The sequence below is a fragment of the Caenorhabditis briggsae genome, assembly GCF_000004555.2.
Source record: "Caenorhabditis briggsae complete genome, chrIV, whole genome shotgun sequence".
Taxonomy (NCBI): domain Eukaryota; kingdom Metazoa; phylum Nematoda; class Chromadorea; order Rhabditida; family Rhabditidae; genus Caenorhabditis; species Caenorhabditis briggsae.
Genome location: NC_013487.2, coordinates 1,807,431 through 1,834,142, shown reverse-complemented (window position 1 = coordinate 1,834,142; position 26,712 = coordinate 1,807,431). Strand labels below are relative to the sequence as shown.

General features: G+C 40.0%; 8 protein-coding genes across 8 annotated transcripts; 3 read left to right on the top strand and 5 right to left on the bottom strand.

The window, feature by feature from the left end:
• Positions 1 to 933: 933 nt before the first annotated feature.
• Positions 934 to 4,894, top strand: CBG21517 (the record flags this gene model as incomplete). The annotated part of the gene is made up of 7 exons (XM_045244861.1): positions 934 to 1,166; positions 1,437 to 1,562; positions 2,103 to 2,894; positions 3,776 to 4,024; positions 4,080 to 4,165; positions 4,212 to 4,360; positions 4,724 to 4,894. 7 exons carry the CDS (start codon positions 934 to 936, stop codon positions 4,892 to 4,894), a joined length of 1,806 nt encoding a protein of 601 aa, XP_045097326.1.
• Positions 4,895 to 5,294: 400 nt separating this feature from the next.
• On the bottom strand, positions 5,295 to 7,709 carry Cbr-gdi-1 (the record flags this gene model as incomplete). Its single annotated transcript, XM_002632564.1, has 4 exons — positions 5,295 to 5,381; positions 5,428 to 5,681; positions 6,252 to 7,200; positions 7,665 to 7,709. The coding sequence occupies 4 exons, from the start codon at positions 7,707 to 7,709 to the stop codon at positions 5,295 to 5,297; spliced, it is 1,335 nt and encodes a 444-aa protein (XP_002632610.1).
• Positions 7,710 to 8,372: 663 nt separating this feature from the next.
• Cbr-coq-3 lies at positions 8,373 to 15,776 on the bottom strand (the record flags this gene model as incomplete). Its single annotated transcript, XM_002632563.2, has 5 exons — positions 8,373 to 8,570; positions 8,863 to 9,023; positions 12,508 to 12,628; positions 15,422 to 15,526; positions 15,573 to 15,776. 5 exons carry the CDS (start codon positions 15,774 to 15,776, stop codon positions 8,373 to 8,375), a joined length of 789 nt encoding a protein of 262 aa, XP_002632609.2.
• Positions 15,777 to 15,994: 218 nt separating this feature from the next.
• On the bottom strand, positions 15,995 to 16,551 carry Cbr-nuo-3 (the record flags this gene model as incomplete). The annotated part of the gene is made up of 3 exons (XM_002632562.1): positions 15,995 to 16,117; positions 16,233 to 16,383; positions 16,430 to 16,551. 3 exons carry the CDS (start codon positions 16,549 to 16,551, stop codon positions 15,995 to 15,997), a joined length of 396 nt encoding a protein of 131 aa, XP_002632608.1.
• A 132-nt stretch (positions 16,552 to 16,683) lies between these two features.
• Positions 16,684 to 16,953, bottom strand: CBG26242 (the record flags this gene model as incomplete). The annotated part of the gene is made up of 2 exons (XM_045244859.1): positions 16,684 to 16,758; positions 16,888 to 16,953. 2 exons carry the CDS (start codon positions 16,951 to 16,953, stop codon positions 16,684 to 16,686), a joined length of 141 nt encoding a protein of 46 aa, XP_045100451.1.
• Positions 16,954 to 17,970: 1,017 nt separating this feature from the next.
• Cbr-arl-8 lies at positions 17,971 to 19,781 on the top strand (the record flags this gene model as incomplete). Its single annotated transcript, XM_002632561.1, has 3 exons — positions 17,971 to 18,093; positions 18,943 to 19,330; positions 19,735 to 19,781. The coding sequence occupies 3 exons, from the start codon at positions 17,971 to 17,973 to the stop codon at positions 19,779 to 19,781; spliced, it is 558 nt and encodes a 185-aa protein (XP_002632607.1).
• Positions 19,782 to 20,449: 668 nt separating this feature from the next.
• On the top strand, positions 20,450 to 22,490 carry CBG21510 (the record flags this gene model as incomplete). The annotated part of the gene is made up of 4 exons (XM_045244858.1): positions 20,450 to 20,608; positions 21,220 to 21,378; positions 21,423 to 21,539; positions 22,329 to 22,490. The coding sequence occupies 4 exons, from the start codon at positions 20,450 to 20,452 to the stop codon at positions 22,488 to 22,490; spliced, it is 597 nt and encodes a 198-aa protein (XP_045097325.1).
• A 51-nt stretch (positions 22,491 to 22,541) lies between these two features.
• CBG21509 lies at positions 22,542 to 24,984 on the bottom strand (the record flags this gene model as incomplete). Its single annotated transcript, XM_045244857.1, has 6 exons — positions 22,542 to 22,772; positions 23,299 to 23,482; positions 23,794 to 23,990; positions 24,034 to 24,114; positions 24,641 to 24,787; positions 24,832 to 24,984. 6 exons carry the CDS (start codon positions 24,982 to 24,984, stop codon positions 22,542 to 22,544), a joined length of 993 nt encoding a protein of 330 aa, XP_045097324.1.
• Between the last annotated feature and the right edge of the window lie 1,728 nt (positions 24,985 to 26,712).

Below are 26,712 nucleotides of genomic sequence, written 5' to 3'. Positions count from 1 at the left end.
CTCGATTTCAAAATTCGGAAAATTTTCTAGAATTTTTTAGACTAGTATTTTTTAAATTTGCGATATGAATTTTTCTTTTTCCGAATTTTTATAAAATTTTGAGTTGCGAGAACCTCGAATGACTAATGACTAATGAAGTTTTTGTAATTCTGGACATTTTGAAACACATTTTTTGAAAATTTTTAAGATTCAAAAATTTATTGAAAGTGAAAAATTGAAAATTAAGAAATCTCGATTTAAAAAATGTCTTTTTGGAATTTACGAAATTACAACAGCTTAACAATTCCTAGAACGTTTAAGGGCGAACCTCAGGACCACAATACTTCAGCTCTCCAAAATATCATTTTCGGAGCTTTTTTATCGCGATTTTTGCGATTTTCTAGCTCATTTTTCTTCAAGAAAAGCCAAATAAAATCAATATTAAAATTTTCAGCTCATTTTGTTTTTTAAATTTTCAGCAAAATCATATAAAAAACGACAGCCAAAAAAAAAGTTTCTTTAATTACCGTATTTTAAAGGAACATGCTCACCAACAACGCTAGGGTCTCGCAGCGAATAGCATATTCTACGCATTTTCTTGAATTTCTCGCCGTTTGAGCGCCTCTCATTACTAAATGGAGCGAGAATTAAACCTAATATTTCCATCCACCGCTTCTCATCTCTCTTCTCTCTAATCCCTCCTCTCTTCTCCCACTCTCTCGCCTCCTCGTTTTGAAGCGTTGGCCTTTTGTGTCTGCGTCTCTCTCTCTTCTACTATTCTTGCTATTGGTATTATCATTCAGTTTACATAGTATTATTCGTTCTGCTTGCTAAAAATATGGGAATTTATATAATGAATATTCGCTATTCTGGCTTGAATTTATCGATTTTTTGCTGAAAAAATCAATTTTTATGTGAAGAAAAAATCGATTTTTCCCTGTTTCAGCGGCGATTATGTCCTACGGAGGTGGTTATAATAACCGTGGAAACGGCGGTGGCTTCCGTCAAAATAACTACAATAATGGTGGCTACAGTAACGGCAGCAACAACTACAGTAACCAATATGGCAACAGTAACAGTAATAGCTATCACAATATGCCACGTGTCAATGAGATCGACGTCCCACAGTCGAAGCACACAATTTTTATTCGCGGGCTTCATGGTGACGTCACCACTGAAGAGATACAGTAAGTGTACAGTAGACCGAATTTGCGAAAAAAAATTTTCAAAAAAAAATTTTTTTTGCAGTTTTTAAATTTTCACTCTTCAGGTTCTCTAATTACTCTCTTTCTGTTTTTTTTTCTCTGTCAAAAAATTTTATTTTGGATGATTTTTCGGATTTTTTACTCGCCGGACAAGATTAACAACGGGATTTTATGGATGAGCAATGTTGGGATTTTCGCATTTTTTGATTTTTAATAAAATTTGTTTAATTGCCTAATTATGCCCCCTTTCAGGGAGTATATCGGTCAGAAAGTCGGCAAAATCTCGTTCGATTTTGTGAAACAAGCGCAAGATAAGTCGAAATTATTTGTGGCTGTGCGATTTGAGAAGCGAGATGAGGCCAAGATTTTTATGGAGACGTAAGTGTGCTCTGGGGAGAGATTTCTTGAATTTTTCAGAAATTTTGGCTGAAAATCATGTGAAAATCATTAAAAAATCGATTTTTGAAATTTTCAAAAAAACCGAATTTTTAAATTTTTCTCTCGAAAATTCGAAAAATTTAGTGAAATCAAAAAAATTCTCAGAATTTTCGGCTTTTTAGAATTTTTAAAAAATTTAAATTTTTCGATTTTTTTAAACTTTGGATATTTGAATTTTCAGCTAAATTTCTCAAAAAAATGAGCTGAAAACGGGATTTTTAGCTTTTAAAATAGAGGAATTTTTCGAATTTTTGGTGTTTTCAAAACTAGAAAAACTCGATTTGTCAAATTTTCGAAAAATCCGAAAAATGTAATTTTTCTAATTCTAAAAATCTAAAAATTGAGTTTTTGAGAAATTTGAAAATTTTGAAAAATTCAAAAAAAAATTTTTTAGTCCGGAAAATTTTCATTTTTTTCACCCATTTTATATAATAAAAATCCCGTTTTCCCTCAAATTTTCGCAATGGAGCACATTTTCAGCTACTCGGACCGCGAGTTCCTTGGCTGTCGTTGCGAGTTGACCTGGTTCCGAGACATACGTCGTTATTGTGCCTATCAGCGAGCCAAACAACTCCGTGGATCCGGAAAAAGAAGACGTCAACGATCGGATTCAGATGAATCGTCATCGAAACGATCCACGTCACCACCGGTACAACGTCGTCGCTCCAGAAGTCGAAGCCCAAGACGTTCAGAATCTAGAAGCCAATCTAGAAGTGTCTCCAGAAGCCCGAGTCGCTCCCCATCAAGATCCAAGTCTCCAGAAGAGAAGAAGGCTCGGAAGAGCCGCTCGAAGACGTCAAGAGTGTCCAGAAGTCGTTCTAGAAGCGAGAGTAGCAGAAGCTCAGCGTCGGAGAAGTCGTCTGGAGAGTCTTCTGGAGAAGATGGCGTGTTCTCGTCCAGAAATACTTCTAGAAATTCTTCAAGAGCCGCGGTTGAGAAAAAGGAGGAGAATAAGAAGCGTCGCAGGGAATCAGTGACTTCGGAGAGATCTGAAAAGGCGGAGAAAGCAGAGAAAGCGAAGAAAAAAGTGATTCCACAGATACCACTTCCACCGAAAACGCCGGAAAAGACTCCTGAAAAGACTCCAGAAGCGAAGAAGGAGGCCTTTATCGCCCCGCCCACTTTGGATTTACAAGTCGAGAGCCCACCACAACACGTGGCAGAAGATTATCAACAGAAAGTGGCCTATTCGGTGCCACTGGAGGTCGAGGAGCCGCCGAAAATTATTGTTAGAGAGCCGGTTACACCGGTTCAACCAGCGAAACAGGAGAGGTAAATGGCGCGAAATTTGAAATTTTACAGATTTTCAGGAGATTTTTAAAGATATTCTTGGTAGAAATTTACGATTTTTTCAACTATTCTATTTTAAGTTGAAGTTTCCAGGCGATTTACTTTTTTTCCGAAACTTCAAATTTTTTCCCCAAAAATACCGAATTTTCTCCGAAAAATCAAGATTTTTGGGCAATTTTTCAGTTTTCCAGCTGCAAATTCATGAATTTTCGTTCATTTCCCTGAATTTCTCGCTTTTTTTCATCCCAAAACAACGAAAATCGATGTTTCTATTGTCGGATTAAAAAAGTGACACCTGAAAATCTCGGAGACGGAGCGAAAACTGATACTGTAGATAACAAATTTATTTATGTGAATTTAGTGGGATTTTGTGAACAAAATTCTGATTTCTTAGTATAAAAATGATCGCTGGCATCTCTAGAATCTATGTTTCAGCGAAAAACTAAACTTAAACGCGAAAGTAGCTCGAACGAGCCGAAATTCTGAAATATTACGTTTTTTGCCGCGCAAGCGCGCTCCATTGAAAATCATCACCTGAAATTTGAGCGCGAAATTTGAATTTTTCAAGTCTTGCGCAGTTCTTTACGAAATTTTCTCGATATTTTTTGCTGAAATTTTTTGTTTTTATCTTGGAAAAACCTGAAAATCTCGAAAAAGTTTAATTTTTGTGGGATTTTTAGGCTAAAAATTCGAAAATTTTTGTCGATTTTTGAAAATTCAAAAAATTGGGGAAAAATCGGAAAATTAGCGCTGAATCAGTCACTTTTCTCAGAAAAAAAGCCTTCTGTGATTTTTCAAATTTCAAAGTACCGGAAAATGCAAACGCGCCCTATAGACAATAACGAAATCCACGTATTTTCCAGCTCAACTCCTCCTCCAGCTCCTCCACCAGCTCAAGTGGTGGCTCCACAACTAATCGCATCACCTGCCGCGGTGGTTACCCCAGCAACGCCTTCTCAGCCAGCCTTCGTGCCACGTCAAGTGGGCAAAATCGAAATTCTGATGCCTGCGTCTCTAGCGGTGCCTGTCGAGCAGGAGACTCCGCCCGCCGTTTCCAACGCCTTACCGGCAGTCAAGCAGCCGACGATGAACGAGTATCCGACTACTAATAAGTGAGAAATTTTGAGTTTTTGGCCTAAATATCTCCTAATTTTGAAAATTTTCCAGAATGTTCGGCCATTTGAAAGCCTTCCAATCGGCACTTTTATCCACGGTCCGTTATGAGCCACCAGTGAAGAAGGAGGATGGAGGAGGTAGCTAAGCCACGCCCCCTTTTGGCCCAAACTCTAATTTTTTCAGATGATTTCTCAACGCTCCGCCTCTCCTCAATGGCTCCAGATGAGGATGGATCCGATGAGCTGAAAGCTCGAGAACGCGAGGAGAAGCTCGCCAGACTCAATGAGGATAAAATGATGCGGTTCCATATTCAGAAGAAGAAATTTGAGACGGTAGGTCACTTTTTCGCACTTTTTAAAGGCGAAAATCGAAAATTTTAGACTCCGCCCCTTTTTCGAAGTGTTTTCCTGAAAAATTTAAACTTTTGGCAGTTTTTCGCGTTTTTCCTGCTAGAAATTCATGATATTTTGTCAATTTTCCCAAATTTTTCGCATTTTTCACCCCAAAGCAGCTAAATTCAATACTTCTAGAACATTTCTGACAAATCCACGTATCCCGTGCAATCGCGCTCCATTGAGAATTACCGCTGAAATTTTAGCGCGAAATTTGAATTTTTCAATATTTTTCGCTGGAAAAGTGGATTTTTCGCTACAAAATGAGATTTTCTCCGAAAATCAGAAAAATCTGAATTCCAGGCATTCCGCAACGACTGCGAAACGTACGCCGTCGTCACTCGTGCTCTCCTCGCCAAGGACGAATCGCTGCAGTTCGGTCTGAAGACGTCGCTTCTGGAGAATATGGAGGACCTGTACAAAAAGATGCTCCAACGCGTCGACGATCATCTCGACGCTCTTCTGATGTCCTAAATATCGCCCCCACGTGGAAATATATATGATACTCTCCCGCCTTGTGATTTTATGTCCCAAAGAATTCTATATCTTACTTCTTCTCCTAGTTTTAAATGTCATCAAATTCCGTTTTCCCCATTTATTGCTTATTATTTGGGTCGGATCTCTTTATTTTTGGGAAAATTATCTTTTCGAAAAAGACAGTTTATATATAGAAAAGCGATTTTTTTGGGTGGTTGGTGGAAAAGTTAAAATACAAAGGGAAGGGGTGCGCGAATAGAGTATATCTCAGGGTATCACATGAGGATAGAGACTGAAAAAGAAGAGGAGAGAAACGAGAGAACAATACAATAAATTAGAGACAGAGACGTAGACAGCAAAAGCAGCATATCAGAAGCAATTAGAAATGGGGTATTGCTCATTCCTGGTCGTTCAGCGACAAGTGGGTGATGTTGGTGAAGTCGAATTCCTTGGTGGTGCCGCGTTGGAACATGTCGAGGACGTCCTGGAAGAGAAAACTCAATTTAAGCATTTCTAGACCAGCGTCTTACCTTGCAAGTGGTCTCAAAGTGAGTGGTAGCGTCGTAGGAGCGAGAGATGAAGATTTGGGAGTCGGCTCCGAGGTCGGTGGGCTCATATACGTCGGAAATCTGAATGAACTTCTCGGCGATTGGGCCGAGGAGTTGAAGGCCTGGAAGCACTTCGGCCTCTGGATTGGCGGTTTCCACAGTGGTGGAGACCATTGCCAAGTACCATCCCTTCGGGGTGACCATGTTGGTGTTCGAGCAGCATGAGATGTAGATGTCTGAAAATTTGCTATATTGATATCTCTAGCAATCGCGCTCAATCGATAATCACCACTTGAAATTTGAGCGCGAAATTTGAAATTTTCAACTTTTTTCGAATTTTATTGATTTTTTCGCTGGAAAAGTGGATTTTCAAGATTTCAAGCTAGAAATTCATGGTTTCTCGTTGATTTTACTGTAATTGTTGCTTTTTCACCCCAAGAAATAACGAAAATCGATGTTTCTAGAAGCGGCAAAACCGTGCCAGGGTTACAATTTAGGCTCCGCCCCCGGCTCGACTCCGCCCACTTTTCACCGGAGTTTTTTTCCCCGGAATTCCCGGGGTCTCAGAAATCCCCGTATCCCTTGCAATCGCGCTCCATTGATAATCACCGTTTGAATTTTGAGCGCGAAATTTGAATTTGTCAAAAATTTACGCATTTTTTCGCTGGAAAAGTGGATTTTTAGGTACAAGGCAGCTAGATCATGCGATAGCTAGATACTGATTTTTTTTTCTGATTTTTGAGGAAAAATTAATGCAAGCGCGCTCTATCAGACCCACTAGAAAACGAGCAATCTTGCAAACTAACCATAATGACGTCCAACTTGCTTCTGTGGAATGATAATCTGGCACGACTGAGCGTCGTTGGTATTCGGAATCGGATGATTCAACAGACAGATCGCGCGAACCACCTGTCCTGTCTTCTTAACCCGATCCTTGGCGTACGACGGATCGCAATAGATCTGCTTTCCGCGGACAATCTCCTCACCACACTTGACACCAATCGCCTTTCCATTCTCGATAACAATCTCATCCACAGGCTTATCAAGCATATAAGTTCCTCCATAGATGGCAGACAATCTTGCGAATCCCTGTGGAAGCTCTCCAAGTCCATAGAGTGGATACAAGTATGGACTCTTTCCATAGCGAGCCAGCGAGTCCGAATACAAGCGAATCTTCTCAACAGCCGGAGCGAATGGCTGATTCTTATGCTCATCATCCCTGTAGAGAGCCAAGGCGTGTCCAGTGAAGTCAGCGGTATTCTCATCCAGTCCAAACTTCTCGTACACCTGTTGCATTGTTTGGTTGTGTGGATCAAGTCCTTGCCACGTGGCCTCGTTGTTCTCATCGAATTGTTGAACCCAGACGAGGAACTTCTTGAAGCGACGCTTCTCGAACATTCCCATCAGAGAGGTGGCGAGAGCTTCCATCTCATCGGCTGGCACCTTGTAGATCTTTCCTCCCTTCACCACAAACGACGCTTCGATTGACTTGAACTCCAAGTAACGGGTAACACCGGTATGGATGAGCAACTTGACGAGTGGTCCGTTGGCCATCAAGAACTTTGGAATCAGGTCGACGTTCCAGTCACGACCGCGGCCCATCTCCGGTTGAGGCTTGGCCGATGGTCCGTGGAACTTCTCGTACAGTTGCTCCAACGGGGTCAACGACGCCGACTCGCCACCGTAGTAGTTGTTTCGGTCGATGTGCAGGACCTTCTTTCCCGAGACGGACAGCATTCCCGAGATGATGCACTCCTGGAAAATGAGGATTTAGTTAGCTAGCTAAAAGGGGCGGAGCCTAGCTCCAGGAGCTTTTCGCCACGTGGAATTTTTTCTTTTTTCTCAGCGATCACAGAAAAAAAGGCAGAGCCTATTTTAGCTAAACTAAGTGATAAGAAGCTCCCATTTTCTCAGTTTCTGTGCCAAATAGAGTCAGAAAGCGTCTCTGAAGCTTCTAGATACCGAAATTGGCTTCAGAGCCTCATAGATCGGCTTGCCACGTGGCATTTTCACAGATTTCACTCAGGAGATGTCTGAAGCTTCTAGAAAGCTATCAGTTGGCCTAATTGGCTTCTGAGCACCGTAAATCGACCCAAAACGCTCCAGGAGACTTACCACGTGGCATTTTTTTTTCGCCTTTTTTCAGATTTTCTACTGATTTTCTAGGTCAGACGGCTCTCAAAACTTCTTGACACATGGATTTTTCGTCTCTACCTCACCTTGAGTCCGGTTCCGAGAACGATGGCATCGTATTCCTCATCCATTTTTTCCGGGCTTTCGGGTTGTTTGAAGGGGGCGGAGTCTCTGAAAATTTGAGAATTCGAGAAAAATCGAGAGAGCGAAAAAACCGGAGACGCAGAGAAGCGAAAATAACAGAAATCGGGTGAAAAATGGGGAAAAAATCGATGAAATTGGGTGGAAAAATAAGGTGAAAATTGTGTTCAAAACGATGAAAACTCAAAAAAATTTGCGGAAATTTAGAAAAAAACAATCGGAAAAAAATGGCGAAAATATCCTACTTAAATTCGAGAAAATAGTGGAAAATTGAGTGAAAAATTCGAAAAATCGAAAGCAATTTAGAGAAAAATGGCTGAAAGATCCAGCTGAAATTGTGTTTTTAAAAAAACTAGGTGAAAAATCGACAAGAAATAAGAATCTGACGATATTTTCCAATTGAAGAGAGTTTAAAAAAAGAGACGCAGAGAAAAAATAGACGAAAATATTCAGCGGGTAGACGGAAGAACAACCCGGGCTTGAATGAAAAGTAGGTCAAAAACAGGAAAAATATTTTTTTTCAAATTTAAAAAAATCAAAAAAATACCAGTAATCACAGGAGAATAGGGCAATCTAGACTAATCAAAAAAGGCTCTGCCACGTGGCGAATCCTAATTAAAGGGTAATTTAAGCTAATTGAGAGCCAATTAAGCCTATTTCTTCACAGCCAACAGAGCGTAATTGCACTGTGTCGACTCGATCCACGTCCAGTGATTTCCGATGGGGTGGAACATGAGCCCATGGATCGCCGTCACTCGACAACCGGCGTCTTCGAGATGGGCGGTCAGTTCGGCAGGTGTGATGAACTTCTCCCAGTCATGCACTCCGGGAGGCACGATTTTTAGAATGTTCTGGAAATTGGAAAAATCGATAATATTGGATTTCTGCGATTTTCAGCCGATTTTCAGCAGAAAATTCGATATCTCAGCTCTTCAAAAATCGATAAAAATCGAAATTTGCACTAAAAATAGCTTTTAAATCCCTCTGAAACCGCATTTTTCAGCGATTTCCAGAATTAATTTTTGAAAATTCGACGAAATTAGCACAAACGCGCTCCAATCCGAACCGATTTTTTGGCGATTTTCAGCCAATTTCGACTAGAAACATGGGAATTTTCAAGTTCAAAAGCAGAAAACGCCGCACCTCAGCCAACCAAATCGCCGCCACTTTACTAGCCCATGTCCTATTTATCGTCGTGATGAAAATCGGCGCTCCGGGACGAGCTAGCTCGGCCAGCGACCCAATGAATCCCGGCAGGTCGGCGACGTGCTCGACGATTTCAGAAGCGACGACTCCATCGAATGCTGAAAGAGACATTTTGAGCCCGGGAATTCAAATTTTTGGGAATTTCAAAAAAACTTTTTCACGAATTTTGACCTAAAAATTGAAAAAAATGCTTTGGAAAATTGACAGAAAATTCGAATTTTGACCCAAATATCGAAAAAAAATTTTTTTTCGAAAAATCGAAAAAAAAATTTATTGCGAAATACAAAAAATTTGGGTCAAATTTTTGTGTTTCCGATTTGATCATGTGATTTTTGACACAACATTTTTGTGTATCGATTTCCAGACCTAAATAGTTTTGAAGGGTGAGAGAGAGAGAGAGAGAGAGAGAGAGAGAGAGAGAGAGAGAGGGGTGACGTGGAATTACGGAAATAGGGTCGTAAACAAAAATTCAGATCTAGAAAATTCAGAAAATTCTGGAGCATTTTGCCACGTGGATTGAGACCTAGGATACTGTAGCTGATAGAGTAGTGAATTCTAGGCCATTCAGATGGAAATCTAGGCCACCAGGAAAAAGTTAGGCCATTCAAGCCAAAAGTAGAGAATTCTAGGCCATGCACAGGTGGAAACCTAGGCCACTAAGAAAAAGCCAGAGGATGAGGAGCTAGGCCATCCAATTCAAATTCTAGGCCACCAGAAAATGAATCTACAGATTCCATAGGCTAGCTTTTGAGCTTGACCTAACTTTCCAAATTAAAGAATCCCAGGCCATCTAGTGCAGATTTCTAGGCCATGGGGCGTTCTAGATCCTCCAGGGCGGCGCTAGAAAAAATCCATGGCCTAGAAATCCAAACTTTTGGACTTTTAGGTCACCAACTTTAAATTGACCTAACTTGGCTGAAAACCACTATTTTTGAGTCTTAAATACAAAAAATAGCGATGGCCTGGAATCCTAAAATCCCTAATTTCTAGGCTACCTACACGTGTCATCATCCGGTTCACACAAAAATCGCTAGACACGTGGCAAACACAGACATGATGATGACAAACATCCCGACGAAATAGGGGGTCTAGAGATGCGTGTGAGCGGGGGTCCTAGTGTGGTGAGTGAAAATAGAGAGAAATTTTCCCGTTTTCTCTCTCTCTGCTGAGGCGGTCGGCGTGCGCGCGTCCAAAATGGACACACTGGGCGAGAGGGGAGAGAGTGTGTGGAGAGGAGAGAGTGCGAGAGATGCGCGGCGAACGGTAAGGAGAGACAGCGAGAGAAAGAGAGGGGGAGGGAGAGAGACGCAGAGTTTTGGAATGGGGGCTTCTCATGCACACATCGGATAGAGCAGGCCGAGAAAATCGATGAAAAGCCTGAAGGCGTGAGAGCGCCTAATGGAGAATCGAAGGAAGACGTTCTAGAAGTTTCTGGAAAATCGAAAATAACGAAAAATTCCGAGGGAAAACAGGAGAAGAGAAAAAGAAGATTAATTGAGATGTTTCCGTCTTGTCTCAAGGAGAATAGAGAACAGAGGACGTCTTCGTCTTCTTATGAATTCTGAAGAGGTAGAAGACGTCGGAGAGGAAGGGAAAGTGGGATCTCAAGAATTCATTTTCGAACAGCTTCTATGGGATTCTGGAGATTCTAGAAGGATCTCCAGAATCATTCCATATAGCACTTGGAAGTATTCAACAGGATTTTGGAGGTTCTAGAACTTTCCAAAGGACCTCAGGAAGAATTTCAAGACCTGGGGCGAATCCAGAAGAGAATTCTAACGCTCCAGAAGACTTAGAAATTTCTAGAAACTTCTAGAAGCCTCTTGAAGATCTTAGGAAGGCTAGAAACCTCCAGGAGGATCTTAAAGATTCTAGAAACTTCTGGACGATTCAGAAGAAACTCAGATAGCTGAGAAGGTTCCAGAAGCTTCGCTAGCCTTCCAGAAGCCTCTAGAAGACATTCGGAGAGCTTGCAACGTTTTGGAAGCATCCAGAAGGATCTAGAATATTCTAGAAGGTTCAAAACTGGCTAGACGAACCCAGAAGACGTTATGAGGCTTCAGAAGAAAATCAGATAGCTGGGAACGTTCTAGAAGCCTACTAGAAGGCATCAGATGACGTTCGGATGAGCTAGAAACCTTCTAGAAGAGATCCAGAGGATTCTAGGAAGTTCTTGACCCTTCCAGAAGCATCCAGAAGGACTCTGAAGATTTCAGAAGCGCCCAGACGACCCCAGAAGACGTTATGACGCTTCAAGGATCTAGAGGATTCTAGAAGCTTCCAGAACCTTCTCTTCTCCAACTAACTGCCCCCAAATTAACTCCTTTTATAGTCTGTCTTCCACTTCCTGATAGGTGAGAAAGGAGCATGAGGGTCTTTTTTTTTTTTTTCTCTTTACCTTTTTTTTTTTCCCCCATTTTATGCCTTTTTCCCTTTCCCCTTTCCCCCTTTTTTTCTTCTTTTAAACCCCCTTCTCCCCCCTTCCTTTCCCCTTTAAAAGAGGGACAAACACACAAAGAGAGAGAGAGAGAGAGAGAGAGAGAGAGAGAGAGAGAGAGAAATACCAGTTTTGGCTTTCATGGCCTAGCTGGTTTTTCTAGGCCACCTTAAAGCTTACTGTAGAAAGTAGACGAAATAGAGAGATTGATTTCTAGACCATCACACGGCTAGCATTGGTTTCCTAGGCCATGCGAAAAGCTAGGCCAGCAGGAAGAAATAGGTTTTCTAGGCCATCTGGAAAGCTAGGCCATGAGCTTCTAGACGAACCAAAATGAGGTTCTAGGTCACGTGAACAGCTATGCCAAGAAAAATAGGGGTTTTTGGCCACGTGGGAAGCTAGGCCAGCAGGAATAAAAAGGCCACCATTTTTGAATTTTATGACCTAGAGATCTTGGGGTTTTTAAAGCCATTGGGAAGCTTTCTAGCTTCTGGAGTTCTATGGCCTAGAAACCTCTAAAATCGTGGTTTTCTAGGCCACAGCAATTTCTAGGCAACTTTTGAAGAAATGGAAGAGAAAATCCGTGTGAAAAAAATCGGCCAGACCAACTTTCACACATTAGCAGCAGAACAAGAAATCCAAAATGGGTAGAAAAAGTTCTCTTTTCCGCCGACAAAAAAGGCTGAGCATACACACAAACACAACGCCTGTGTTGCTGTTGCTCGGCGAGCAGCCTTACCCCAAAAATCGATAGTTTACTGCTCCGTCCGTCGTCCTGCTCTCTTATTCTGAAAGAAGAGAAAAAATGGGGGCGGAGCTTTGAGAAGAAGAAGACGTCAACAACGGCAAAAATGGAAAACAGGGGGAGAGAGGCGAGAGAGTGTGTGAAATGGAGAGAGTGGCTAGAGAAGTGAAAGTCGCATAGCACAATTAACCAACTGAGCTCCTCGCGCTCTAAATGGGAAAAGAGACAAAATTTTGGAAAAAAAAATGGAAACAAGGCAGCTGGGAAAACATTGCGAAACTACAAAAAACGTGTCTGTTTGTCCGGATGTCCACCTAATTGATCTGATTAATGCGATGTGACACCTGACCCAAATTTGGCCCAAAAAAATACAAAAATCCCGGATTTCTCGGATATTTACCCGATTTATTTTCTGGCTTCTGACAGAAATTCTCGACGCTCATGTGCTCGAATCGAAGACGTTCGGTGATCCGGGAACGTTGAAGTGGCGCTGATTGGAGAGAGAGACGCGCGGCGTCGACCTGGAAAAGAAAACGTTGAAGGCCTAGAAGAAAACGTGGGAGAGGTTATTAGAGAGGTTCTGAAGGCTAGAAGACGTCAGAATTGGGTTCAGAAGACGTCAGGACTACCTAGAATGCCCAGAAGAGGTTGGAAGTCTAGAAGACGTTAGAAAGTTTCTAGAAGCGGTAGAAAAATTTCAGTACGTTCTGGAAGTCTAGAAGACGTCAGAAATCGTTTTTAGAGATTCCGTACGTTCTGAAGATGCTGGAGATCTATTAGGTTGGCGGGAAAGTCTTTGTCACTCTGTTTGTTTAATCACTGTTCTCGTATATGGAGGCTGTGTATGATATCGACTCTAGTGAATAACAAGGTGATAAGAACCTTCCATATAAACAAGTCCCCATCTCCTTCCCTGCTCCTCATCTGTAATTGAAACGATATGTTTGTTCCCACTGCTATTCACATCAGACATGTTTTGATTTACCTCTTCCTATCTCACACCACGATGAAGGATTCGGAAACTTTCTTGAAGAATGTGTACAACACACATGCCCCTCACTACAATACTATTCGCAATTGGTTCCATCGTTTCGAAAAAGATGACTTCTCGCTCGATGAAAAGGATCGCTCTGGGAGACCCCGTGAGTTGGATTTGGACAAGCTGAAGCACGCATTGCAATCGGATCCATTTCAATCTAGCCGTGAACTAGCTGTCACATTCGGAGTTCACCATAGCACAGTCCTTGAAGGTTTGAAGTCTCTTGGAATGAGAAAACTTTTTGGTCGATTCATACCTCATCACCTGACTCAAGCCAACCTTGACCGCCGAGTCGACGATTCGATTACTCTTCTCACTCTCCACGCGGGCGATCGATGGCTGGACCGGCTAATAACCGGAGATGAGAAGTGGGTCTTCTACGATAATCACCACAGGAAATCCCAGTGGGTTGGAGAAGGAGAGAGCCCACAGGATGTCCCCAAACCCGACCTTCATCCGAAAAAAGTTATGCTCTCTGTGTGGTGGGGAGTGGACGGCCCCATCTACTGGGAACTTCTGCCCGAGGGCAAAACAATAACTGGAGACCTCTACACTACTCAACTACGAAACCTCAAGAAAGCAGTCGACCGTTCGGCCCTGAAAGACAAGAAAGTGTACTATCAACATGATAACGCTCGCCCACATGTTTCGAAACAAGTGAAGCAGGAGCTGATGGGATATGGATGGAATGTTCTCCCTCACCCCCCGTATTCTCCTGATCTTGCTCCTTCCGACTATTGGTTATTTGGCGATATGACACGTGCCTTCGAAGGAAGAAGCTTCAATTCCCGTGGAGCGGTCGAAGCGGCACTCAAACAATACTTTGCCTCACGCCCGGCTGGATTCTACCGCAATGGAATCCATAAATTGAGGGAACGTTGGAGACATGTTGTTGATAATGATGGACAATATAATTAATTATTCGGTTATTTTTTCTTTGAGAAATAAACTATTGAAAAAGTGACAAAGACTTTCCCGCCAACCTAATAGAAGACGTCAGAGAAGGGTTCAGAAGACGTTAGGAATATTGAGAATCACTAGAAGACGTCAAAAATCCTTTTTACAGAAGTTCGGATGTTCTAGGAGACGTTGGAAGCATAAAATCTTCAGAAATCGTTCCTCGAACGATTCTGAAACTCTAGAAGACGTAGGAGAGGCCTAGAAGACATCAGAAGCGAGTTCAGAAGACGTCAGGGGTCCCTAAAATGCCTTGAAGACGTCGAAAAGCTCTTTAGACAGATTCTGAAGATCTAGAAGACGTCAGAAGTTGGTTTTAGAGAAGTTCTGGAGATATAGAAGACGTCGAGGGAACCTAGGAAGACGTGGAAGGATCCTGAGGACGTCGATCTCTAGGGGACGAATTTTGGATTTTACAGTCTAGAAGAAATCAGAAAGGGGGCTTTGGAAATTTCGAAAGATTCTGGATTTTCAGAAGACGGCAAGAGCGCCTAGAGTGCCTAGAAGACGTTAGAAAGGAGTTAACACGTTCTGAAGACGTCACAGAGCATCTAGGAGCCCCATTTTACGAATTCTGAAGTCCAGAAGACGTCAGAGTGGATTTTTTGGAAACTGGACAGATTCTGGAACTTCGAAGACGTCAGAATGAATTTTTAAAGAATTTGAAAGATTCAGAATTTTTAGAAGACGTCAACAGTCCCCAGAATGACTGGAAGACGTCAGAAAGTTTCAGAAGACGTTAGAAAGAATTCAGCATGTTCTGAAGACGTCACGAAGCATTTAGAAGACAGACATTTCGAATTCTGAAGTCTAGAAGACGTCACTATGAATTTTTCAAAAGATCGAAAGATTCTGAAATCTTGAAGACGTCAGAATGCAATTTTAAGAAAATCAAGCTTCTAGGTTTTCAGAAGACGCCAGAACCAATTTTTTTTGAAAAATCGAATGATTCTGAATTTTCAGAAGACGTTATAATAGCTCCAGCAGGTGCAAAAAGCCCTATGGAGTTAGATTTTTGGTCGCCAAAAAGAAAAAAAACGCTAGAAAAATTTTTAGATGACCTAGAAGACGTCAAGAAGGCTTCAAGTTGAAATGCGAAGATTCAGAAGACTAGGTGACGTCGGAAAGTTGGTTGAACGAATTTTCGACTTCCAGAAGGCGTCAGAAGGATTCTATAGAATATCCTAGGGCAAATTTTATTGTTTGGATAGCTTTTAAAGAGTCCCAACGACGTCAGAAAGGCAGATTCACTTGCTTCTGACCAATTTTAGCTATTCAGAAAACGTTTTCAAAGTTCTTACGACGTCAGAATCCTTACCGCCTGCTTCGTGGCATCGATTCCAGTGACATCAAAGCCACTTCTGGCCAGCGGAATCGACAATAGCCCACCACCGCTTCCAACATCGACCAGTCGTTTAGAAGTCTAAAAATTCGAATTTTACCCCTGAATCTGAGTCAAAATCGCTTACTGTATCTCCTTTTTTCACATTATCCACAATCCATGGCACCCGAATTCGATTCAGAGAGTGTAGAGCGTGAAAAGAGCCCAACTCATCTGCCCATTCGCCTGATAAGTCTCCAAATTTCGCTACTTCTTTAGCATCAATAGATGACGTGGCAATGGTGGAGTGGAGGCGAGAAGATAGCTTCTGGAGGGTTCGAAGGGGTTGCATGACCTAGAAAAGCCTGGGAATTCGGTTAAAAAAGAAAAATTGATGAAAAATTAAAAAGTCAATGAGGTGGCAAGGTACCAAAAACGACAATCAAAAACTCTAAAATTCGTTGGAATTCGCTGAATTATTCATTCCTCAAGGGTTGTCTAGCTCGATGATAAAAACACAAAAAATTTACAATTACAATTTTAAAAAAAAAGAGGAAAAAGAGAAGAAATCTATTCTTTTCCGTTGAGGAATTTGGAGAGGAAGTCCTTGGGTTTCGCCTCGACGTTCTCGGCGAACAGGTAGTTGCGGACGTGGTCTGGGTTGTAGTACGCCATGCGGATCGATTCCATGTGCTGAAAATCAGATTTTAGAGGATTTAAGGCCTGAATTAGAGGCGAAAGAGCCTAAAATTGAGGAAAAGGGGCCTAAAATTGAGGGAATGGGGCCTGAAATTGAGGCAAAACCTACCATATTAGTCTCCCCGACAAGTCTATCAACGACACGAACGTCGGTGAGATGCCCGTTCTTGGTGAATTGCTTCTTGATGACAGCGCGGAAGACACCGAGTGGCATGTCGTGAAGACCAAAGTCCCACCAGAATTTTGGGGTCAGGCGTTGGCTGCAATCCAAAAAACTTAGAAAAATCATAAATTTTCATCGCTCACAATTCTTTGTACGCCTGAAGCACGGACATACGAGCCTCGGCGGCATTGTTAGACTTGAGAGGGGCGACGGTACGAACGGCGGCAGAACCGGCACGGACGACTCTACCAGCGGTTGCAGACATTTTTAGGACAAAGTATCTCCTTTAGTGACTCTGGCTTCTAGAAATTCAACCTTTCGCTCCAAAAGGTTGATTTTATCGTTGAGAGTGGCTAGTTTGCTGCGGCAGGAGAGCTCTGAAAAGAACGGTTAATTTTTAGAGAAAAGGCAAAAAATACGAACCAAAGGTGGACAAGAAGTTAGCGATGCTCTTGATGTTATCGGCAAGAACCTGGAAATTAGTCATTGTTAGTAAGGAAACGAAAAACAGGCAAAACCATTTTTTTTTTCAAATTCTTCAAAAAATCAATTTTTCGACCCATTTACCACTGATTTTTCCTAAATTTTTGACATTTCCTACCTGCTCAAACTCGCGATTATCCCAGTCGTCCTTTAGTTGTCGTTGAACGGCTTCCGAAGCGTTCATTCAACGTCTGAAAACGCTGAAATGTGTGGAAAAGGCGGCTGACTCAACGCGCTCCGTAAATCGACACAACGATTTCGCGGCGAGACCCGCGCGCGAAATTGTGTGCGCCTTTAAAGTCGGCGATCGACTGGCTCTTTGTCACTTGTCAACAATGGACCCAACACCAATTTCGCAATTTTCTATTGATTTTTTTGGTTTTTTCTATTTCAATAAATTGAAAAATGTGTTTTTTGAGCTATAAATCGCTTTGAAAAGTGTGAAAAATCGCTAAAAATGGTGAAAATTGGCTAGTTGATTTTTCACTTTTTCACTAAAAATTCTGATTTTTCCTTCTCAAATCGCTCGAAATCTAAGCAATTTATTTTGAAATTCAATTCAAAATCGTCGTAATAACATGATATTTGGTCCAAAATGACAGGAAAAGTGCTTCCAGTCGAAAATTCGTGATTTTGCTTAAAAATGTTCAAATTTTCCGATTTTCGGTATAAAATGACTGGAATTTCATGAAAATTCATAAATTTTAGTTAAAAATGATCTAAAAATCTCATTTTTCGATTGAAAATAGTATAAAAATCATATTTTCCGATCCAAAATGACTGAAAACTGAAGATTTTTTCAAGTAAAAATTTCGAAATCACAAACAGCAACAAAATTATGACTCATAGAATTTCATGAAATCAACAAAAACCATGCATTTTTTTTGGTGTTTTTCGCCGACTGTTATTGACTTGTTTTCCATTTTCTGATCATCTGATAAGAGAACATGTGTTTATATATTTTCTGGAAGCGCTTTTTCAGTTTCCTTCCTTCCTTTCCTATTCCCCAAAAATCGAAAATTAATAGCCCTCTCTTTTCGGGAGGGGATAAAAGGAAATGGAGTGCTCTCTGGCACCCTCCACACTCTGTACACTCTCTCGCCTCCCCTACTCACCCGTTTAGATCCGTTTTTTCCTTATTTTCTCCTTCCAAATTATTTCCATTTTTCAGGTACCCCCTCACTAACCCCCAATTGCAAAAATGATGGCCATGGTGAATAAGGTGTTGGACTGGATTCGGAGTCTGTTCTGGAAGGAGGAGATGGAGCTGACGCTTGTAGGACTTCAGAATTCCGGAAAGACCACTTTTGTCAACGTGATTGCGGTGAGTTTTTGAGTTTTGAAGCGATTTTGTGGAGCGATTTCTGACCTCGTTATGGCCTAGAAAACTCAATGTTTGAATGATCTAGGCCATTTCTAACTGTTATACTTCGTTGTGGCCCAAAAACTTCAATTTTTGAATAATGTAAGCCATCCCTAGCCACTTTAAGTCTTGGTGACCTAGAAACCTCGAATTTTGAGAATCCTAGGCCATATTTAACCACTTTAAACTCTGGTGGCCTAGAAACCTAAATTTTGAAAAATCTAGGCCATCTTCAGCCACGCTGATTGTTAGTGCTCTAGAAACCACACATTTCGAAAAAGCTAGGCTACCTCTAGCCGTTCCAGGTTTCTCAAAATTCGTGGTGGCCTAGAAACTCCAAATTTGAGAAACCGAGGCCATATCTCGCAACTCGAAATTCGTGGTGGCCTAGAAACTCAAAATTACGCAGATCTAGGCCATTTCTGACTACACTAATTCTTGTTGGCCTAGAAATCACACATTTCGAAAAACCTTGGCCATATCTAGCCACTCTGAGTTGTGGTGGCCTGGGAACTTGAATTTCTAGAACTTCTAGAAATTCTAAACTAGAAGCCTAGGCCATATCTAAATTCTTGATGGCCTAGAAACCCCGCTTTTGAGAATCCTAGGCCATTTTTGATCACATTTCTCTGTGGCCTAGAAAACCTAAATTTCACAAATCTAGGCCATCTCTAGCCTTGGCCGATTCTTGGCGGCCTAGAAACCCACGTTTTGAGAAATCTAGGCCATGCGAAAAGCGAGATTTTCAAGAGTATAGCCTAGAATAGAAGTTCGACCACCTATATTCAAAAAAAACTATAATTTTTTCAGAGCGGCCAATTCACCGAAGACATGATCCCAACAGTGGGATTCAACATGCGAAAAATCACAAAAGGCAACGTCACAATCAAACTCTGGGACATTGGAGGCCAACCGCGATTCCGTTCGATGTGGGAGCGCTACTGCCGCGGTGTCAACGCCATCGTCTTCATGGTCGACGCTGCCGATGAGGAGAAGTTGGAAGCGTCGAGAAATGAGTTGATGCAGCTGTTGGACAAGCCACAGCTCGACGCCATTCCGGTTTTGGTACTTGGAAACAAGAAGGATTTGCCTGGAGCATTGGATGAGCGGCAGTTGATTGAGAGAATGAATCTGTCGTCGATTCAGAATCGCGAGATTTGCTGCTATTCGATTTCTTGCAAAGAAAAGGAGAATATTGGTGAGTTGGAAGAAAAAAATACTCGAATTTTAAGATGATGGCCTAGAAATCCAAATCTAGAAAAAAAACTAGGCCATCGTGTACATGATTTTAAAGAGCAGGAATCGATAGTTCCAAATCGGTTTTTGGATTTCGAAAATGTTGGTTTCAAAGCTATCTATGAGCATTTCAAACTTGTGGCCTATTTTTGGGTTCCTAGGCCACCCATCTTTGGTACAAATTTGAATTGATCATAACTCGCTCCAAAATCAATATTTTGGAAATCTGAAAATTGATTCGGAACTGTCACGTCCTGTTCTTTAAAACCATGCAGGCGATGACCTAGTTTTTTTCTTGGATTTGGATTTCTAGGCCATCATCCTGAAATGTTCATAAATGGCGCCAAATTTAAATTTCGATTCCAGACATCACCCTCCAATGGCTCATCGACCACTCAAAGGCGCAACGTTAAAGACGACACCTCTAACACCCATTTTGCAACAACTACTCAATCAATCAACCAAAAAAATCGATAAATTCTAATCAAAAGAAACCCCTTACTGATTACTGTAGATATATATTTATTTTCTCCCACTTTCCTCAATTTTTGCTCTTTTCTCACTCTAATCGCTTCCCGAAATCAAAAAAAAAAGTAGTCATTCACTTGGTAGCTGTCTCTCTTTCTCTCTCACCCTTCTTTCTCATTGGGAAATTGTCTGAAATTCACTGAAAATGGCTTGAAATTTGCGGAAAATGGCCAAAAATTGATTAAAAATAGTCAAAAAATGACCAAAATTAGACCATTGTTGGTCCTTTTGCACCATTTTTAGTGAATTTCAAGGCATTTTTAGTGCATTTTGGACTATTTCTCATTGAAATTTTTTAAAAGTTATGAAATCCAAAAGTTTTGCCCCCCTACTATGTACATGTTGTGTATTTCTATATTTTCGGCAACTCCTTTTTGATTCCTAATTTATACAAATTTAACCCACTTAAATACAAAATTCTATATTTGTATAATTTTCCAATCCACGTAAATTTGATTCTCTAAAATTCGGATTTTTTTATCAATTTTGCCCATTATTCATCAGAGATTCCCCTCTTTTTGGCGCCCAAATAGAGCAAGAAGAGCACCTAAAAATGGAATGTGTCAATTGCGATTGTACGGTGAAGACGATGAACAATTTGGATTGTGCGATTCGCGGGCTGTTGCAACGTGGCAAGCACGTCAATCAGATGATGAAGGAGGAGAAGTTGATTAGAGATGAGCGGAAAATGGAGGCGTTGAAAGAGTTGAAGGTGGAGGGAGATATGAAATTGCTCAGCATAAAATTTGGCATATTTTGGTAGTTGACAACTTCTCGATAGCTTTTGCGGTTTTTGAGATATGCGCCTTTAAATTTTGAGGAGACGCTCTGGCTACCTGCGTCTCCTCAAAGGCGCATATCTCGCAAACTACGGTAGCAGCCAAAAAGTTGTCACTTACAAAAGTTTAGGAAATTTTATGCTGAGCAATTTTGCCGTTGACCAATTTTTGATAGCTACCGTACTTTTTGAGATATGGACCGAATTTTGAAAGAAAAATTAAGTTTTGAGAAACTTTTTTTCAAATTCTCAGATAAACTATTTTTATACCAAAATACAGGAAATTTTATGCTGAACAATTTTGCAATTGAGAATTTTTTGATAGCTACCGTACTTTTTGGAGAAAAGACGAGCTAACTTTAAAGACGCATATCTCCGAAACTACGGTAGCTATCGAAAAGTTGTCAACTACAAAATTGCTCAGCATAAAATGTTACATATCTTTGTAGTTGAACACTTCTTGCTAGCTTTTTTGGTTTTTAAGATATGCGCCTTTAAACTTTTTCAATTTCTCAAAAAAAAAAATTGAATCGGAAATTTCCCAGAAACAACTCCCAACAACCAAAAAAGTGATCCAGTGCTCCGAAGCAACAATGGATCGTACCGTAACCAACTCGACGAAGCCACGTCGCATTTTTAATAAAATCACTGGAAAAGCCGAATCCATTGACTTCGATTGTCCATCGTTGACGACTGAACAATCGGTTATTGATTTTTTTTTCGAAATTTCAATTTTTTGGGTTTTTAGGAAACTACAGTATGCTCGTCGGGACCATACACCAGTGCCTCGTTGTCTATTCCGAAGAAGACGTCGTCTGTGGTCTCAACCACCACCATGACCACTGAAGTCGTTGCTACTTCTTCGGTAAGTGCGCTCTAACGCGAAAAGTAGAGAAGCTAGAAAAGAATTGTCAATTGATAAATTGTAGAGTATAACAAATACTACATTTTTGTAGTTGACAACTTTTTAATAGCTACAGTAGTTTTTGAGATATGCGCCTTTGAAGTTTGCGCGCCTGTTCTTTAGACGCTAGAAGAGAGCGCCTACTTTAAAGGCGCATACCTCAAAAACTACGGTAGTTATCAAAAAACTGTCAACTACAAAAATGTAGAGCGTAACATTTCCTACATTTATGTATAAAATTCGTTGCTTTCGCGTTTTTGGTACTTGAGATATAAAAGTTCGAACTTGTAAAAAAATTAGAAGAACATTTTTTTTACCTATTTTCAAAAATTGGTTGATACTTCAAAAACCAAAATGATAGCTGAAATTGACTTTTTTCAAATTGCTCAGCATAAAATTTGACACATTTTTGTAGTTTACAACTTTTTGATAGTTAACGCAGTTTTTGAGATATGTGCCTTTAAAGTGACACTCGCCGGATGTCGGCGCTCTTTAAACTTTAAAGGCGCATATGTCAAGAACCAAAAGAGCTATCAAAAAATTGTCAACTACAAAAATGTAGAGCGTAAAATTTCACATCTTATACTTATATTTTGTAGACTTTCGTAAAATCGAAAAATGGAGGTTCTGGAGGCGGAGCAATGGTCCTGGACCACTCTTATTGGGTGGATAACGATGGAAATTTGGAGTCGCTGCCAATGAAGGTGGGTCCAATAGAGCACATTTCTTGACTTTGAAAACTTTTTCCAGATCTACATCAAGCAGAATCCGGTGGACATGTCGTTGGATATGCATTTGGTCTTTTTTGATGACCAAAATCAAAAAGTGATGGACATTTCGATGAATTCCTCCCAGAATAAGAAGATTTCGAACGTTCAGTTTTGCGGAAAAGATGCGAAAATTGTTGCATAAAACTGTTCAATTAAAAATTATTATTGATTTATTGATTTTTCTCGACCCAATTCAAGTAGGAACCATTGAACTCCTGGGCGTGGAAAAAACGGTCAAAATTTGTAAACGAGATGAGGAAACTTTTGGGACTCTGGACCATTGATCATTTAGAGATTGAAAATAGACGTCTTTTTCGTCTTTTCGAAGATCTGGAAGCACCATTAGGATTCGCTTTTTCTTCTTCTCTGATATCATCATTAGGAGCCAAAGGGTTGAGGAGATGAGGGTGTAGAGGGGGAAGATCTGGAAAAAGAGAATTATCTTGGGAAATTGAGATACTAGATAAAAATTATAAAGTATCAAAATGTAGAGCTTGAAATTTTACACATTTTGTTAGTGAATAAATTTTTGATAGCTATCTTGGTTTTCGAGATATGCGCCTTAAAAGTTGGCGCGCCCCTAGGCGTTTGAAAAAGGGAACGCCAAGTTTAAAGGCGCATAGCTCAATAACAACTGTAGCTATCAAAAAGTTGCAAACTACAAAAATATAGAGCATAACATTTTACACATTTTGATAGCTGTTTTGGTTCTTGAGATATGCGCCTTCAAAGATTGAAGACGCGGACAGCCGGTGTGTCTCGCTTCTCTGGGTCTCTTCCTTTAAAGACGCATATCTCGCAAACTAACGTAGCTATCAAAAAGTTGTCAACTACAAAAATGTGTATAATTTTATGCAGAGCAAGTTTTTAGCACACCAATTTTTGCTAGCTTTTTTGGTTTTTGAGATATCACACAATTTTTGAAATCAGTTTTTTTTTCAAAAACTCACATTCTGCACCATCTCATGAAACTGCTTTTTCTCCGGATCGATGTCATCAGATACTGGTAGAAATTGTGGACAAATTGAATACCATAAAAATGACAAACAAGTGATAAGAGATAAGGGGAGTATCAGTTGAAGAATTCGAAGATTCTGATTGATTTGGAACTCGATTGCCAGCGAGTACGTTTTCCTGGAATAACTTGAGAACTTGCGAAGATACAAGAAATTGTTAATCAGGAAATTGCTCAGCATAATATTTCTCGCATTTTTGTAGTTTACAACTTTTTGATGGCTACTGTAGTTTTTGAGATATGCTCCTTTAACGTTTTGGGGGAGGCGCATGCAGCCTGCAAACTTTAAAGACGCATATCTCCAGAACTACGGTAGCTATCAAAAAGTTGTCAACTACGAAAATATGTAAAATTTTATGTTGAGCAATTTTGCAGTTGGTCAATATTTGCTAGCTCGTTTGGTGTTTGAGATATAGGCCACAAAACTCACTTCTTCAACTTGCACCTATTGAAAACCCACAAGACTACCGTATACCCAAGGGATACTGTAGCCAGACCTGCCAACCAAACCATCAACTCCATCGGGACCAGAACTTGATTCTGATCGTAAATACAATGAGTGCAAACTCGATTTTTCGAAAAATCCGGGTAATGATATGCCAGTGAAATTGTTAGGGAAATTAGGATCTGGAAAATTGAAAATTTTGGATTTTCTTGAAAAAAAACTTACAATACTCCACGAGAAGAATTTTCCAATTGTGCCCTGTCGATTTTCATAGCCTCTTCCAAGATGTTGAGTGGCGATAGTGCGCTCCAATGGAATCGCAAAGAGGAGTAGGGAAAACACTGCAATTTATAGGCGCATATCTCAATAACCAAAAAAGCTAGCAAAATTTGGTCAACTGCAAAGTTGCTCAGCATAACATTTTACACATTTTTGTAGTTGACAACTTTTTGATAGCTAAGCTGGTTTTTGAGATATGCGCCTTTAAAGTTTGGAGGGGACGCAGAAAGCCAGAGCCACCCACTTCTCTGCGCCTCTTCGAACGTTAAAGGCGCATAACCAGAAAAGCTAGAAAAAATTGACCAACTGCAAAATTGCTCAGCATAAAATGACGCGTATTTTTGTGGTTAATAACTTTTTGAAAAGTTACAGTAGTTGTTGAAATGTGGTAGCTAAAACTCACTAATAGTTGTAGTTGTCGCAATTACCCGAAATCCAAAACATAATCTACACGGAATCAAAAGTTCGCAGCTCTCGTAGCTCATAGAAGTCAAAACATGATACAGCTGAAATTTTTATTTTTAAAAATTTGACAATTTGAATTCCAACCCACCTGAGCAGTCCCAATAGCAAAAGCATACATCAAAAGTGCCGCATGATACGCTTTCAGCAAACTTTTGACATTCGGATGAAAATATGAATGATGCTGAGCAACCCGGCCACTTATCACTAATCCAACTGATAGGAAAGCCAAGAATAGCTGAAAAATGGGATAGTCCGGTAGAGCGCATTTTCTTCACTAACCTGTAAAACTTGCGTGAGGATGATTGGCGAGTATCTTTGGACATATTCAATGGTGTCACAATTGATTCCGGATACTATCGTTGGGATTGATGACGTGGAGTTTTGAGGGGAAGAGGATACTGTGGATAGATGAGATGGAGTTGTGGTTGGCATCTGAAAACGTCGATTGTGTAGCTGTAAAGGATCATAGCTAGAGGTTGAAAGAAAAAAAAGTAGAGGGACTTTAAAGGCGCATATCTCAAAAACTACAATATCTATCAAAACGTTGTCAACTACACAAACATGTGAAATTTTATACTGAGCAATTTTGTATTTGGTCAATTTTTTCTAGCTTTTTTGGTTTTTGGGATATGGAACAATTTTAAAATAATTTGAAATTTGTTTTCAAACTTTCATATCTCAAGTGCTAAAAACGCTAGATCAACAATTTTCATGCCGAAATGTAGTAAATTTTAAGGTTTTTTTTGTATTGTTCTGTACAATTCTTTTATACCAGTTATGGTTGTTGAGACAGAGACGCAGACAGCTAGCGTTGTCACGCTTCTCTGCGCTCCACACACTCACTTTAAAGGCGCATATCTCGACAATCACGGTAGCTATCAAAAAGTTGCTAACTACAAAAATGTGTAAAATTTTAAGCTGAGCAATTTAGCAAATGAGTAATTTTTGTTAGCTTTTTTGGTTTTTGAGATAGGCGTCTTTAAAGTTTTCAAGAGACGCAGAAAAGTGGGTGGCTCTGGCTGTCTGGGACTCCTACAAATTTTAAAGGCGCATTTCTCAAAAACTACGGTAGCTATGAAAATGTTGTTAACTACAAAAAATGTAAATTTTTATTCTGAGCAATTTTGCTGTTAGCCAATTTTTTCTAGCTTTTTTTGTTTTTGAGATATGCGCCTTTAAAATTTAAAATAATTTTTTTGAAGTATCATAAATTGACCTAGATGAGAAAACAAAAATAATGGAAAGGAAATTCCAGGAAAAAAAGGGAAGGAAAAATATAATAATTGGGTAGGTTTCCGTTCTCATTTCCTACAATAACAAGGCAATTATTATTTTTTCTTCTTTTGTTTCAGGAAAAACAATTTTGGAGTAGTTTGGAGTCAAAAAATGAGCTTAAATGGCCAAAATTCCCCAAAAAAAAGTCTCCCCATAAATTTTCAGACATGCAAATTATAGAATTTATTTCGAGAGCTGAAGAAATTTATGTCTGGAGAATTTTTTAGTTTTGTGAGAGTTCTTGAAAATTGTTAGGGATAATATGTCTATGTCGGGAGAAAAATGAATGGAAATATGTCATTTTCAGATTTTTCAGAATCTAAAACATTCTGAAATGTCATAGTTTTACAGAACAATTTTGAGAACATTTTGTCTTTCAAATTTCTTACAGTGTCAAAATTGCTAAAAGTCTCAAAATTATATAATTACAATAATGTCAAAGGTTCCAACATTCCAAAAATTTCAGAAAATTCAGAAAAATTCGATAACTCCAAGAAATTATAATATTTCCAGAAATACCTGAATCTCTGAAATTTCCAAAGTTACCCAAACTTCAATACCGTAAAACCTGTAATAGATGGGCCCTCTAAGTTTTAACATTGAGCCAATTTTTCTCACTTCTTTTGAAAGATATCAAAAAACTGTCAACTGATAAATTATTTATCATAATATCAGCAACATTTTATCAGTTGACACATTTTTGATATATCTCAAAGGAGTCCAAATAATTGAGCTCAAACTTGAGATTATGTGGGGGCTAAAAAAAATCATGAAAATCCAAAATTTCCTAAAAAATTGTGAAAAAAAAACAATGTTCCAAAATATCTCAGAAGTTCCTTATCCGGAAATTCCAAATATTTTATAGATTCCAAATTTCCCAGATAT